Below are 17,366 nucleotides of genomic sequence, written 5' to 3' on the forward strand. Positions count from 1 at the left end.
TGCTTTTTATCATTGCAATTTCTCCTTTAGAACATTTTTTATGCATGCAATACAAGGTAATTTTTAGATGTGAGATAAGTTTTACCCGGAATACTTATGTTCCTTTACAAAATCATCTCTATTTGTTTGGTTTTTCCATTCAGATTCTGTTTTATAAAATATCAGCTCGAAATTCCATATCATTTAGATTGAAACTCCACAACTTTTAGCAATAGACGTGCCTTATCATGTATGAAAACTTTACATTGCTATTTCTTGAACTCATGCTGATAGGTTTTACACTGTAATAGATAGGAATGAAAGTCAATTCAGTGTAACTACAGGGGGAAAAAACAAATCTGGAAATCATATGTGATTGAAGGTGAATGGAAAGAGAAAGGCTGAGTCACCCAGAAGCCTCAAACAAGAATAAGGTGTCCAACCTGAGTCTGAATATGCAGGTTGCTTTGGTCTAATGATAAGCTGTTAAAACAATTAATATTAATTTAATAGGTTATTATATGTTTAATTATACTGTAAACTGATACAGTGTTTATACAGCTCTCTGGTCAAATCCTTAATATGAAGAACACCTTCATCTTTTATTAGCAGAGGTAATACTAAGCCAGGGCCTTTTCTAAGAATACTTTAAGATCACTCAAATGGTAAATGTACTGGAAAAAATACTGGCAGGCAAGAAAGTACAGGAAAAACAAGAAAAAGAAAAAGTAAAACCACTTCTGATTTTAGTACCTTGGGAAACATAAAAATCCTAAGTCTTGAGCACAGAAAAAAATACAAATTTTATGGTGGTGAAGCGATACAATAATATTTTCTATAGTTCATGTTCACTGTCATCTGATTTTTTATTACAAATTATGCCATATAGATAAGACACATAATAATATGTCTAAAAAACCAGCAAGTATTACACACCATTTATGGATATTTTTTTTGCTGGGACAAAGCATTCTATCAGTTTTAAGGGTAGTGTCACATTCTTGTTGGCGTTGATTGACATGCTTTAGCAATTAAAGCAGGAGCAGTTGAATGTTATTGCTACTTGCACCAACATGCCATAATGGATTATTTGAGAGCTTTAGTATTTCAGTGCAAAAATCCTATTAGCAGTGGTTTAAATGAGCCTGGTTTCATTTGCATCGAACAAGAAAAAGAGCACTCGCAAGGTGAGTTATCACATGTCACACTCCCTGACACAGGGGGAATTGAGATGCTGTTGAGAGACCATGCCTAATAGAGGGGAAGTGACATCTGATTAGACTTTTATGAAAAATGTAGCCCTTATCTAAAGATTATTTGAATATGCAAAATCCCATCTCTCAGTGGAGCCCGATCACAGGCTGCATCTGCAGCTAAGCACAGGGCCCATCCCTCTGAGTTACATTAGCAGTATTAGGACCTCGCTCAGGACTTCAGAAATTGGATCCCATATGCCAGTAAAATGTCTATGCATCATACAAACTACCCTTTTAATATATTCCTAGAGCAATATTTCACCACGTATGTGCATTTTTTGCATTGCAAACAGTAAATCCATTTTAATCCATTCAGGGTTTCCTGGTGGCAGGAGATCAGGGCACATGGAACACATGTTCCAGTTATTTCAAATCATCTGTATTTTCTTCAGCTGATCAGGAAGCTTGTTTCCTGTGATTATGAGCCACCTGGTGGTAATAGATCCAATTTTAGCATTTCAGTTTCTATTCAGCACATCACCATGGTAGTGTGGCTGCATTTGTTAACTGGAGGCATGGTGGCATGCTGTGTCCCCCACATAGAATCTGGCTCCAAGACAAGATAATTTACTATTTTTACCAGAATGGAATTTTGTAAGCTAAAATAAAAAAAATCTATTATGAGGATATTTTTAGTTGCATTTCCCTATATTGTAATATACAGCAGCTGCTGCAATTTCATTATTCATAGAATTTTGCTTTTAAAAATAAAATCATTTGAGTGATTTGAAATTTAAGGATGAGTTCTGTACTGTTTTTATAATTAAAGAAGTTTGAGGTTTTAATGCAGTTGCAACTGTTTGTATGTAACTTTATTTTGAAAATGATGTTATTTACTTAAGGATTAAACCTAAAGAGGCTTGCAGGTGACTGGTTGCTTTTTGCACACAAATCTGAGTCTGGCCCTGAGCAACCTTGCAGCTCTGTACACTTCTTTCGCCAGCACCTCACATGCTAAATGTCCTGTTATTTCAGATCCAACACATACCTCAGCTAGGTTCATTTTTTCACCTGGCATCTGCTTAGCCTACTAACCTTTCTGAAACTCATCCCTGCACAGCAGGTACGGAGTCATTCAGGGCAGTCCAGCAGAGGCAGAGCTAATAAGCATAGCTGTACCTGAGGAACCACTGAGGAGCCACTTGGCTACCTTTGTGCATGCTCCAAATTCCCAGTGCACCTGCATATACAGCAAAATTGAGTCCAGCAGGGCTTATTGAGTAGCGTCGGGGTTTAACCCTGGCTGGCAACTAAGCCCCACACGGATGCTCACTCGCTCCCCCCCGTGGTGGGATGGGGGAGAGAATCAGAAGGGTAAAAGTGAGAAAACTCGTGGGTTGAGATAGACAGTGTAATGGGTAAAGCCAAAGCTGCACACGCAAGCAAAGCAAAGCAAGGAATTAATTCGCCGCTTCCCATGGGCAGGCAGGGGTTTGGCCATTCCCAGGAAAGCTGGGCTCTGTCAAGTGTAATGGTTACTTGGGATGACAAGCACCATCACTACAAGCGTCCCCCCGTTCCTCCTTCTTCCCCCAGCTTTACATACTGAGCATGACATTCTATGGTATGGAACATCCCTTTGGCCAGTTTGGGTCAGCTGTCCTGGCTCTGCTCCCTCCTGGCCTCTTGTGCACCTGCTCACGGGCAGAGCAAGGGAAACTGAAAAGTTCTTGATACAGAGTATGTACTGCTCAGCAACAACTAAAACATCAGTGTGTTATCAACATTATTCTCACACCAAATCCAAACCACAGAACTATACCAGCTGCTGAGAAGAAAATTAACTCTATCCCAGCCAAAACCAGGACAAGCAGAAACTTGCAGCTGGCAAAACTAACTACATTTTTTTTTTTTTTTGGCCTTTTTTTTTACATTTTTTGGCCTGAGACAGCTCTGGGAGCCACATAAATATGTATCTTTGATAATAAGAGCATATACAAGCCATCTCAGCATCCTGGCACACATAAACTGAAGCTAGGCAGACTGACCAAAGAGAATTGAAACTGAACTACAGTCACTAAAGTGTGTGTCTTACCTTAGTAGGCCCAACGTTTTTTTCCATTTATGCTTTCCTTCTCCTTCCATCTCCATCTCATCCTTTCCATTTACAATATTTTCATACTTCAGCAGTTTCTATTTGCATTTTATGTATTCATTTTTGAACTTTTGAACTCCAAGATCTTCTTTCCCTTTCTGCTCAGTTTATGCCTGATTTCCATCTGTAAATCCAAGATCTACATACAACATTTGTTAGTGTCAACTGTACCCTGGGCACGCAAATTTGATGGCATATACAATTATTTTTATTCTGTGATGAATGTAAAATATATGAGTTTGCTTCCTGATCTTTAGAAAGGAAAACATCATTAAATTAATACTGTCTAATTAGGCAACACATGTATTTGTATTTTTATTATCTTAACTCATTTGGGAATTACCTTGAGCTTGAACACTGCCAATCATTATTATCTCCTGAGTATTTTCTGTCTTTTACAAGCTTTCACTGAATTCTTCTTTTCTCTTCAGCCTCCTACCCCCTTCCTACCACATGTATAAGCTTCAGGAGCTATGAAAAGATGTTTGTATCCTCCTTGATGCAGACATCTGCAACCCGAGTTCCCATTCATACCTGTTATTCCTAGGAGGGGTTCGCCAGGGAACAAGCCCACTCTGGGCTGAGAAACAACAATGGCCAACTCCTGCAAAGACATACCAGTGATTAGTGTTGCTGCTTCCTCCCGTTCCCTGTCTGGTTCCAAAGAACTTGTGGTTCCACTCTGACCAGCTGAAATGCCTCTCCCTTGTTGGTGAGGTGCATCTTATTACCGTTACATAGTACAAAATGTGTTGCATTTACCCTACTGCATTCAGAAGAGTGCCTACACCACTGATAACAAGACGATGCTCCTCTACTGCTCCTCTACTGCCTCCACTAGCTGTGGTCTTGCGTGAAATTAGGTCAGAAAGGGTAGTTCATTTATCTCATCTTTCCCAATGTGCAAGGTTTGTAAAAGCCTGCAGACGTTTCCCCCCTGTTGATGTGATACCTTCCTCTTACTCTGCCCCTCTGCACTAGGTCCCCAAATCAACTTTACCCCTTAAGGGAACCACTTGAATTTTCCTGGAAGCCTAGACAATCATGTTCCCTTTGTCCTTTGAGGTTTGTGGGGGCTGAACTGCAAATGGAGGACTCTGTAATCACTTCTTAAGCATGAAGTATTAGGCTTGAATGGGCTATTCTCTTCCAAACATGAATGTTTTTATGGTCATTTCAAAAAACTATGTATTCTGTGAAAGCTTTCTTCCTTTTCAAGTAAGTCTGCCTTTACACAAATAATGAGTTGTTCATGAGGAAAAAAAAACCAACAAAAACTATTGTCCTTGTATTGCAGACGTGTTATTGTTAAATAATGTTCAAAGGCTTCAGACAAACCAACCCTGAAAACCTTTTACAGTTGTTTTGCAATGTCCTTTCCTTTTTCTTTCAGCACAGTGGAGCAGAGACAAGTCAGTCTCACCTGTGCAGGAATTTAGACTGAAACCATTTTGTCTGTTCCAGGTGCTGGCCAGCCTGCGTACTGTACGGAATAACTTTGCTGCATTAACCAATTTACAAGATCGAGCACCCAGCAAGTGAGTGTCAGTTTTTGGCCACTGAACTTTTTGCAGTGATACTTCTTAAAAGTAAAGTAAGAATAACAGTTAGATGTTAACAGATTTCAGTCTGTGCCACCAAACATGTGGATGAGTAATGAGTTTATTACTGCCTTGAAGATGCTCTACTTGATAGCTGAGACAACAGTCCTCTTGCCTACTAGTCTCTCTTGCATTGCCATCCTTGTATAACCTTGGAGTGGTTTTGCGCAATTTGTGTAATTTTCAATAACTTAGTCATATGTCAAAGATCATTCAAAGATGACCATTCAGGCAGAATCTGAGTCTTGCAAATGAACAAAAGCGAGCAGACAGCTACACTCATTGTGACCTACTTGCGTGATCTAAACATAGAACTCTGCGTAACTCATCCAAGATAATGACATCCCACTTATCCACAGTAGTTCATGATTATAAAGGAGACATTATAAATATGATCTTTCTCCAATTGTGTTACAGCATCACAGTTAACATTAGCATTAGTTACACTGGCAATTTTTGTAGTGAAGTCGTTTCCCACACCCGAAATATGTGTCCCTAGAGCTTAGAAGTAATTAGCATTCCAAAGACAGCTGCCTACCATTTCATATGCAGTGCCAGTAAAAGATATTTCCAGCCTCCTGGGCTGGAATATGCAGACCCTATGTGGCCCCTGCTTGCAGTCATTCACACATCCCTACACAGCTATGTCAGCCCAGCAACTTCTAGCTGTCTTCAGTGGGCAAAGCAGTCCACTGAGCTGTTTGCCTTAAAGATTATTGTGAAAGGTATATGCAAAATAATAGAGTGAAAAAGATTTTTTTAAAAAAATCAAGTGAGAGAGCGTGGGAACTGCAAGCTGTGTTAGAATAATGGTAACTGTATATTAGTAAACTTCAGGATACATATAAGCTCTAGGTATGATTTGGCAGGTTTTTTATGAACTTGCAAATTCCTAAAATATTCCTCTCTTGGAGTTCCCAATCTGCAGAAAGTTTTCAGGGTGAGTTGTGAATTCCCTTCTACATTAGAAAGAAATACCTGTTGTAAACAAACTGTTTATTTTGCAATACCAGGGAATTCCAGTCCAAGGAAATGTGTTTTCTGTTACATTATTTCAGGATTCAATCATCTGTGAGCTTATCAGGCATATACCTATTTTTCCTTTCTTTTAAACAGACGATCACCAATGTGTAACCAACCATCTATTAACAAAGCAACCATAACAGGTAAGAAGAATTAATATGACTAAAATTCCTCTTTGAAACCATCATGGGTTTCTAAATTTATCATTTATTTCTCAAGACACCTCACTGAAAACTACAGTTTATAATAATATCTCTATGTTGTTTCATATCCTTGTATGTGTTAAAGAAGATTTGAGTAATGTAATGACTCAAACTGATGACTTTTGGTGTTGTATCATGTTAGCTTTCTGATTTCTGTCTTATTATCTTGGTTTAAATTTAAGTTCTTTCCCAGATATTCTTTTCCCCCTACCAATGTGTGGCTGTATCATGATTACCTTCATTAGTAACTTCTTGCAATGAAATATAGCAGAAAGAATTGGTATGAGGAACACGTTGATCTTTCCTTTGGGAGTTGGGACATGGAGTTCTGTCACTATACCGAGGCAGTCTTTACATTACAAGCCCTTAGGCAATTAGAAGAAATTTTCAAAACTGACTTTTCTGGTTTAGGATGGTAAATTCTATTTCTGTAACATTTGTAGGTGCATAAGTTAACAATAATTCCTTTGTAAAAAACACTATTATTTCTTGTAAAAAACACTATTATTTCTAAAGAAACATCAACTTGAAAAAGGATCAGCATTGTAAGTTTTGTGAACACTTTTGAAAAGTTTACCCTGTGTCACTTTTGGTTAATATTATGGCAACCTGGACTTGGACATCTTTATGGGAACACACTTTATTTGACCTCATATTTTTTACATCATGTTAATCCATGTGTTCTTACACTGTTTAATTTTATAGTTACATTCTTTATGGTGTGTCGGCAGACTGAAAAAGCATTTGCTTTGCCTCTTGATGAAAGTATACAGACACTTATTAAACAGGAAATTTATCATTTAAACTAAAAACTTAATTTTTCCAGAATTTTCAAAATAGCATATCTTTTTAATTGTATAATAGATTTGTAACCCAAGGAAGAAGGTTCAGTTCTTTTGAGAAATGTGGCTTTACCATGTTCAATACTTTCTGTCTTTAGGCTCTGGAGTATGTTAACATTAGGGTGGTTTTTTTCTAGCCTCACACAGTGCTCATATTTACCTCTAAAAGATCCAGTCTTGGCAGTTCTGTACAATTTTATTCTCCTAGGAACTCATAATGTAATCTGAGAATATGTGTGTAGGACTCATCAGGGAATGGAGGGCTAAATCTTTAAATCTGTTCTATCAGCAGAAAAGCATCCTTAGGAATGTTCTGCGATCACACTTAGTTCATGGTAATTAAATATAGGAAAGGGAGACAGATAAATGCTTAGATCAATTACAATCATAATCCTTTGTTAATGTATTCCTTTACAAGGTAATCTTCTGCATCAGTTTCAAATAACTCTCCATGAGACTTTTGGTTACTGCTAGATGTTACACCTATTTTTAATTGCAGGATTTGTCTCACAGTATAGTCGCGCAGAAGTCCGTTATCTTAACTGGAGATAGAGATACTGGAAAATAGGGCTTTTTCTTTGGTTCCAAGGGACTAACTTTATAAAGCCTTTAACACAGTAAAGTCCCTGAGAGTAAAAGGATATTTGATGTCCAGAAGAGAAGAGATACATGTATGTGAATACAGAGTGAGCCTACCTTATGTGCTGTCCCACAGTTGTTTGCCTGAGGTCAGCTTTTTTTTCACAGCAGGAGAAGCTGGTTAGACAGCAGGATCCAAGACACATGCTGCAAGGTGCTGCTATTCTTTTTAAATTACTCCTGATCTGAAGGTTTCCATTCAGTTAATCCTCAGAGTGCACTCTACATGTCAGAAGCAATAAATCATCTGAAATTTTACTGTTTAGAAGGAAGGTGGTGCAGTCAGTGCTGCAATTAATCTAGAAAATGCTCCTCTGTCAAGAAATTTAAAGGAAGCAAGAAGAGGCAAATAATAGTAAGGATAATTTAATGTAATTTAGTTTAATCTGATTTCTTAGAGATGCTGCTGGAATTACTGTGCCCAAATTATGCATTGAACTGGGTGATCTGTGGTCTGCATGCATTGGATATAAGTGGATAAAAGACTTTAATGACACAGGAAAGATATTAAGCCACTATAAAGCATGAAAATGGCTACAATTCATTTTGACTGTTGAATGGAGATAAAGGCTAGATACTATTCTGCCTGAACAGGTTTGTCTGTTCTTAGTCATAGACTGTTTTTGGTATTTCCATGGCAACAAATTTCATGGCATAAGCACAGGTATGCATAGGTGCTTTCTTCAGGCATATAAAATCCTAGTAAAGCATGCTGCACTACAGCGCTATACCAAGAAGTAAGACATACTACAAAGTTTTTCCTGCTCTCCACAGAATGATTGAAAACCCTTTCAGATAAGCTTTTTGAATTATTCTGGGGAATATTTGAAAGGTAGTTTGTGCAGATCCTTCCTGCTGAGAAATCCTACTGATTGCGCTGGTCTCGGAGTTCATGTCATGGAGTATCCAGAACAATACACCAGACAGGTAGAGCCCCATCACATCACACAGATGGTTCAGCTAGCGAACTCAATGAGAGCTGGTCACCAGTGTGAAAACTAGGTAACTGGAAGACACAGCATCACTAAACTATGTCAATGCTAACCCAGCAAAAGAAGGTTAAGATGGATGGACAGGTTATGTTGCTAAGCTTCCTGGAAGAAGTGTCTTTGGGAAGACAACCGAGGAAAATGGATGATCACAGAAAGCAAAAGTGTAGCAAAAGCAAACTGCTGCAGAAGATACAGAGAAAAACTCAAGGGAAAAATAAAAACGGATTTAGTAAAACCAAGTGACTAAAACAGCAAGGGCAAAATTCTCCCATTTACTATTTTAAGGATTCACCCTGAGACATGACTGTGGGAGACAATGCATTAGCAAAAAGTAAGAAACTGTGGAACTGAGAAGTGAAACAGCACAGGAATCAAATGTTTAAATTCTTAGAAGCAACAGCAACCACAGTGGCCTTAAAATTTGAAGCCAGTTTTCAGTGTAAATATGTAAACCACGATCAAAATATGGTCTGTTCTGTTCCATATATCCACATATATCTGTTTTAGAAACTGTGTTGAAGGACGGTAATGAATATCAATGGCATACTTGTTCTTCAGTATCAGCCAAGTATGCTATAGCATGCTGAGTGTTCCTTTTGCAAATTAGGGGGTAGGAGGTGGGAGCTTTTCATGTAACAACAGACTTCTTAGATGGCGCATTTCTTAACTTGCTTTAGACATCTAGGATGTAGATACCTATTTTATCTATAGTCAGTGTGAATAAGCAGGCACGCAAAGTGACTTAATTTAGATGTTTTCTTTACAGGGAGATGAATTGCTCCCTGAAAGTGCCATCTCCCATGACTGAGAGCAGTCTGGGATAACTCCCTGTTTTGCTGTACAGTGCTTCCTTATGTGCTGTTCTGTGCTTCAACCAGAAGAGGGGTTCCTCTCACTATGAGTCACATTTTCCAGGCAGTGATATGAACAGTGTTTCAAGCTGATAGTAATTCCTTTAACACAACCAGTAAATTATAATATTTCATTTAATAAATAAATAAATAAATAAAATAATAATTAAAAAAAAAAAAACAAACCACAACGGCTGTGACTCAAGAATTGAGCTTGCAAGTTTTCATTTTTGACTGATAACAAAGTGAGCAAAAATTAGATACCTTTTTGATTACTAGAGTTCTAATATCTGCATTTCTAAATCAGAATAATTTTAATTAGGAAGGAACCATATAAGGTCTTTCTTGATACATGTCAGATTTAAAACTGGTAGAGATCTTACAGTTTCTCTGTCTACTAATGACAATTTGCAAACTCAGTCTGGAAGCTGCTTTTATGTGCAAAGATTCTGCATGCAGAAGGAGGCAAGTTTGCCCAAAAGAATAAGTTTCAACCACCAAGTACTATCATAACTACTGATTAACTGGCAAGTCTTAGTTAACCTGAAATCACAGACACAGGGTCTGACTCATTAATATATACATATATTAGATAGACAATACCTAATTCATAGTAATAGCTTTAAAGTGGATTTAAATGTAATTACATAAGAGGACCTTTATATTACAAATGCAGTGCCAAAGGACCTGTAGGTGAATACTTGTATATCTAACAAAAAAGTAATTTAATCATAAAATAAATCATAATTGAAAAATTGTACTTTTTAGAAGCTACTACACTTTATGATTTTGCATCAAAACCTGTCACAAACCTATTTCATCAAATAGAGGAAAATATTTGGAGTTTTTCAGTAACAAGCTACATGTTTCCTTTATTAAAATGTAGGAAGCATATGGCTCAGTGTCAGGAAAACTACTTCAGATTTTATCATATGTACAAAAAACACAGTGCCAGAGAAATAAACTTTTTGCAAAGATTATGAGATTACAAATCTAACAGAATTAAATGACTACTCTATGCTTTGATTGCTTTTTATTGGACTAGAGTTACACTCTTTACATACATGGCTCTGCATCTTAAATCCAGCAGAAATCAATAACCTTCTAATTAAACTGAAATTCTTGCATGTTTTTCATGGGCTTTATCTCACACATTTCATGATTTGTTTTGATTAGCTTCAGGTTTCCCAATCAAGTTTATGGTTGTGAAATGGGATCTACTAGACTTTTGCTAGAGATTTTTTTGTTATTACATTGGCAGTGTAATGAATCTTTATTTAATAATTAAATATTAATTAATAAATTAAAGAATAGCCTCCTGTCTTTCAGTATGATACACCTAAATATCTCTATGGTAAGATAAACATCTATATTCATACAGACTAAACTCCTTCTAAATACAAGCAGCTGGGCATAACAAGAAAAAACAAAGGTGATGAAAATCAGTAGGTCACAAGTAATTGCACTGGAATAAAAGATTATTGTGAGTGTGTATACCTTTGTGTAAGTGTCACTCATACCAGTTCTGTAATAGAAGGATTTTATTGAATAACAGGATGGAATTAAAATAGAGTAAGTTCTTGTTCAATAAGAAGTAACATTCTTGGTATGTAATATGCTTTAAACTATACAAAAGTCCCAAAGGCAAAGTGTTGCATACCCTGCTAACTTTTCCAGGGTTTGACTGGAGTGTGCAGTGTACCACTGCATGGAGATGTCCACAGTAATCCAAATGTCTTTTATTCTTCCCTGTCTATTATTCCCCGATTCTGCCAGAGCACATCAGGGGATAAAGTAAACATGAGATCATGGGAGAACAAAAGAAAGAAAAAGCAAAAGTGCATGCCTTACGGAGGTTGATTCATGCGATGCTGGGGTAACTGCCACTAGCCTGGGAGTGGGTATATGGGATTGGTGGGATCCTAAGGTCTATGAAGACAGATACTTGAAAATAAAGAACATTGTAGTTTTTTAACAAAGGAAGACTCATAACATAATATCAGCGTCACATTTAAAGTGCTAAAGACTTCAGATTTCATACCCAGATTTAGGCAGATATACAAAGCATGCCGTATTCAAGACATAATTGCAGTGTACATATCACTCTCCTAGATTTAGTCAGCAGGATTACCTTTATAATGAGAACTTCCCACTCTTACTCAATTTTCCCACCGAACATATTTTTATCTTATTACAGACAAGTATTCCACAGTAAACTGCACTGCCAAACTCTGGGCAGAGGTGAGGTAAAATGCTCTGAAATCCTCCCTCAAGTTTATTGAGTAAAGGATTCTTTCCTGAATCACTGGAGAAGCCTGACACCGTGGTTTCAAAGGGGCATGTTATTAATAAAATGGCCTTGGTTCTTTGTGCAGTATGTTGAATGATATGTAAATGTTCTGTTCTTTGTACTTTTGCTTATATCCGTACACCTACAGATATTTTGAACACATTTAACTCATCTCAAATAATTATTTTAATTTCAGGATAAATATCACAGACATTTATACTTTCTAGTGTGAATGTGATTTGTAGCATTTTCACATCTTTCAGTCTGTGGTAAATGCCATCTGTTATTTGAGAAATTAGCAGATATGTATCTGCAGCCTTGCAGCAGGTTAAAAGTGTACATCAGCAGTAGCTGAATTAAAGCATTAAAAGTGCTTTATATGCACAAAAGTCACTGACATACACATGCCGGTCCACATCAGTTTGCTTCCTAGGGGATATATGTTCAATACAGACATCTAGAAGTATTAGAACTTTTACTAAAGAGTCGGTTAAATGTGTCCCTTTAACTTCTGTGAATGCTTCTGAAATCCCTCCTTTATGTGAACTGTGTGAAGACAGTCATATTCATTACAGCTGTTTTCTCATATAGACAAAAAAAAATAGTACATTTTGTTTGGTGTAGATTTTATGCTACATGAAGAGTAGTAGAACAAGAGACAGGAGCTGACAAACTGAAAGAAAACTTTGTGGAAGGTTATATACCTACATTAAACTATTCATGTTAATGGAGACATGAAAATGTGGGTTTTTTTAAGGTACCCATAGCACATACACCTGTGTTATTTGTCAATGTCGATTGCATAAAAAAGTATTTATCGTTTTATGATTTCTATCCAACTCAGCTCCTGTATTTAAAACCAAAAAGCCTCTTACAAACTCACATCCAAGGCCTAATACTCTATTTTACATTAAATTGAAGTAGTTAACACAAAAAACATTGTAGAATTCAGAGCTGACTTAATTATCCAGGTGTTTTGTATTCATTTAATTAGCATCTATGCAACTCTATTGCTCTTTCATGTCTATAACATTCTTTCAGAACTTACCCATCCTCTATAAAGAAGTAATTTCCTTTTAAATCAAATCAAATAAAATAAAATAAAACAGAATTTTGCTGGTGTTATGTAGAGCTCTGTATGACACAGACCAATGTGAAAGGACTATTCTCTTCAGTTGTTGCTTTTTCTTGCTGCTGGTACCTCTCACAGCTTTTAAGCATCCACAAGTGGCATCAAGTTTTGAAACTCAGTAGGCCATTTGAAACTGCAGAGAAAAATGCTAAGGAAAAGAAAAACACATATTTTTTGTCAGGAAAAATATTTTTTATCATAACTTAAAGGTATTAACACTAGTCTGGAATCCACTTGTTGGATTAATCAATCTAAACTTGTTATTAATAGATCAAATTAGAATGCAATTAGAAGATCAGTAGTCCTTCATATGGGATGGCATTTCAAAAGGCTTTTTTCATCTTTCATTAAGATGTTGTTACATAATATTCAAATGTATTTGTGGTCTGCATCCTAAACTGTTCAGTTTTAGAGTTAGTATAAGGTACTGATCTCAGGGTTTTGCATACTGGAACAGATGGTTGCAATGGAAGGAAGATTAAAAACTAAATGGCTTGTCTACATGGTGTACAGTGCTTCCTTCAATAGATTTATTTTGATGGGTGGCAATATTGCAGTTGTGGGTAAAATCTAAGATATATCTGAACCTAGAAAGTACTCCATTCTATTGTCTTTTTAGACCAGACCCCCACTGGCATTTGTGTAATAAACTCCACTATGAATGTATGTGTCAAGCTTCAGTTTGAGCAAAGAAATTATACTTTTGAATATTTGGATTGTCTAGCATTATTTTTTTTTTTGTTGTGCAGTTCAGTTTGCATGGCAGTCTGTGCAGAAGGGCACACAGGGAGGGCAACCTTCAGGAAATGGGCTATTTAATGCTGGGGGCCAGACAGAGGTAACTCCTGTTGAAACAAAACATTTTTCTTAGGGTGCAGGAGCTGTCAGTCCTGATGTGCAAGAAGTCGGGTAGGAGAGGCAGAAGGCCAGCTTGGCCAAGACCTCTTAGCCAAACTAAACCACAAACCCAAAATACATAGGCAGTGGAGGCAGGGGTATAGCTCCTGGGAACACTATAAGGGATATGGCCTGAGTGCAGAGAGGGGATCAGGAAAGCCAAGGCACAGCTGGAGATGAACTTGGCTAGGGATGTGAACAATGACAGGAAGGATTTCTTCAGGTACATAGGAAAACAAAGGAGGATGAAAGAGTATGCCCCACTGATGAGCAAAATGGGAGACCTAGCTACAACTGACATGGAGACAGCTGAGGTATTCAACAACTTTTTTGCCTCAATCTTCACCAGCAAGTGCTCTAGCCACGTTGCCCAGTCCATAGAATCCAAAGGCAAGGACTGGGAGAATGAAGTACTGCCCACCATAGAGGATCAGGTTCCATCATATTTGAAAAGTTGTAGCAGACTGGTGAAATTCCACTGATTGGAAAAGGAGGAAAACCCCATTGCTAAAAACGGAAAAAAGGAAGACCTAGGAAACTATAGGCCGGTCAGTCTCACCTCTGAACTCGGCAAGATCATGGAACAGGTCCTCCTGGAAAATACACTAAGGCACATGGAGAACAGAGGGGTGATTGTGACAGCCAGCATGGCTTCACTAAGTGCAAAGTGTATGTGACAGATTTGGTGGCTTTCTATGACGGGTCTACAGCATTGATGGATAAGGGAAGAGTGACTGATGTCATCTACCTGGACTTGTGAAAAGAATCTGATACTGTCCCACACAACATCCTTTTCTCTAAAATGGAGAGACATAGATTTGAGGGGTGGACCACTCAGTGGATAACAAATTGACTAGATGTTCACACTTGAAGGGTTGCAGTCAACAGCTCAATGTCCAGGTGGGGACCAGTGGCAAGTCACGTCCCTCAGGAGTCCCTGCTGGAAGCAGTATTGTTTAACAACTTTGTTGGGGACATAGACAGTGGGATTGAGTGCACCCTCAGCAAGTTTGCAGATGACACCAAGTTAAGTGGTATGGTTGATACTTTAGAGGGAAGGGATGACATCCAGAGGGATCTGGACAGGCTTTAGAGGTGGGCCTGTGCAAACCTCATGAAGTTCAACATGGTCAAGTGAAATGTCCTGCACACATGTCAGGGCAATCTTAAGCACAAATACAGGCTGGGCCATAAGTGGATTGAGAGCAGCCCTGAGGAGAAAGACTTGGGGGTACTGGTGGCTGTAAAACTGGAGATGAGCCAGCAATGTGCACTAGCAGCCCAGAAAGCCAACTGAATCACAGGCTGCATCAAAAGAAGCATGGCCAGCAGGTCAAGGGAGGTGATTCTGCCCCTCTACTTTGCTCTCATGAGACCCGACCCAACCTGGAGCACTATGTCCAGCTCTGGGGACCCCGACATAAGAAAGACATGGACCTGCTCAAGCAAGTCCAGAGGAGGGCTACAAAGATGATCAAGGGGCTGGAGCACCTCTCCCATGAGGACAGGATGAGAGAATTTGGGTTGTTCAGCCTGGAGAAGAGAAGGCTCCAGGGAGACCTTATGGCGGCTTTCCAGTACTTAGAGAGGGCCTAGCCTACAGGAAAGATGGGGAAGGACTCTTTTTCAGGGAGAGTAGCAATAGGATGAGGGGTAATAATTTTAAATGGAAAGAGGGTAGATTTAGATTAGATATTAGGAAGAAATTCACTGTGAGGGTGGTGAGGCACTGGAACAGGTTGCCCAGAGAAGCTGTGGATGCCCCATCCCTGGAAGTGTTCAAGGCCAGGCTGGATGGGGCTTGGAGCAACCTGGTCTTGTGGAAGGTGTTCCTGCCCACGGCAGGTGGGGTGGAACCAGACAACCTTTAAAGTCCCTTCCAACCCACACTATTCTATGATTCCATTATTCTGAATTCCATGAATTCAGATAACAGATAAAAAGAAACAGATTTATATTGTGCAGTCCAGGGCAAAATTAGATTTGGCTCCCAGTGAAAGCTGGTCCATGTAGTTAGTAACCAACTAGCAGTGCAGATGCCCTTTGTTTTAGCTAGTTTCATCTTTTCTGTTTGCAAAATGATCACACAATTTTCCAACAAACATCCTGAATAAAGGATTGACAATCATCAGCTTCAGTGGAGTTGAACCAATCCCCCATCACTACCTTACAAAGTACTTTAAAGGGGCTTGTATATTGTTTTTTAAACAATCAATAAATTTTGCATAAATAAAGCAGATTTGGAAAACAGCAATATTTAGATAAGCTACTCAGTTAATCATTAAAGGCCTTATCTAGGTCATGATAAGGAGAGTTATCTCATTTACAGCCTTCTTATCCACAATAAAAACAAAATCTTATTGCTTTGTGACATACAGGGCCCAAATGACATTTAGACTATAATTCATTCGTATGTCTCCTGCCCATAGCAAACAAACGTATACAGTGAACAGGCAGGGAAGTGGAGAGACAGGAGGCTGCTCCCCACCCAGTCTTCACAGTCACTTTGTCACTTTCAGGGGTGAACTAGCAGCTTTTTTCCTTGCATATACAGAGTTTGTGGGCATTTGATACTCATAAATGGAGGCCATATTCGCTTATATTCTATGAAAAACTAGCTCTCTCTGTCACAGTTTGTGCAGCACTGTAATGTGCTATAATGAAAAAATACCTGCTTAAAATGGGTCATTCAAAAAGATAACTATTAAATTATACTGCCCTTTCAAAAGGAATAGTATTTGTGTCCCCAGTTTGTCTCCCTTCCTTGGTTTAGGGAAGAGGTTTTTACTGACAGGATACATCTCTGAAGGCTTACTCAGTGTTTTCTCTGTCTCAATTTGTAGACCTTTAAGTAACATCACAATTTTTTTCTAACTGAATGAGAGATTACAAATGAAATCTTTATCTAATGCACCTTTAAGATTGGTGGGTTTGTTAAGTGGTGATTAACTTTCTTGAGGCAGAACAACAGGAAGAGGATTGACGTGGTTTTGAACAAAATAAGCTGCTCATGTATCATCTCACAGTCAAGGAAGTGACTAAAGCCATGGTACAAAATAGAATACCCTCTACGTTTGTTTACTGCAAGGTACCATTGAAAAGTCTGAAAAGTTCAGACTTTCAATATAGTGAAACTATGAGAAACCTAGGAGTTTTCAGGATCACCTAGAATGTTTAAACAATGACTTGCCCTGACTATACTAATTGCAAAATGGTGGTTTAAATTATGCCATTTAAAAATGCTAATTACCATGTATAATGAAAAGATGCCTTTTGCTCAGTATTATGAGCACCTTTGGTTTGCACTTGAACATTGATACCTGATAGTCAAATGTGTAAGCTTTTATAAAAGAGCAAGTTACTTAAACAGGGAAGTACAATCAAGAGTTTGAAACATTGATGGCAAGAATGTCTACATAATTGAAACTAACTATCCAAATCAATAATTAGAAAATAACTGTAGTTGTTTTGCAGGGCATAGACTACAACACTTGGCCCTTATGTATGATTTTTAATTTGTCAACAGTCTGTTTTGGTAGAAGCGTGGTCAGATTAGGCAGTCCTGG

At 38.1% G+C, this 17,366-nt stretch overlaps 1 protein-coding gene across 4 annotated transcripts in view; it reads left to right on the plus strand.

The window, feature by feature from the left end:
* The window catches only part of PDE4D (phosphodiesterase 4D), a 621,455-nt gene that overhangs the window by 510,444 nt on the left and 93,645 nt on the right, over nucleotides 1–17,366 (plus strand). For all 4 annotated transcript variants that reach the window (XM_055790457.1, XM_055790458.1, XM_055790460.1 and 1 more), the window contains 2 exons: nucleotides 4,795–4,868; nucleotides 6,048–6,097. In XM_055790457.1, the coding sequence (XP_055646432.1) occupies nucleotides 4,795–4,868; nucleotides 6,048–6,097 (124 nt within the window). The remainder of the gene's footprint in view (nucleotides 1–4,794; nucleotides 4,869–6,047; nucleotides 6,098–17,366) is intronic.

Source organism: Falco peregrinus, chromosome Z (assembly GCF_023634155.1).
Source record: "Falco peregrinus isolate bFalPer1 chromosome Z, bFalPer1.pri, whole genome shotgun sequence".
Taxonomy (NCBI): domain Eukaryota; kingdom Metazoa; phylum Chordata; class Aves; order Falconiformes; family Falconidae; genus Falco; species Falco peregrinus.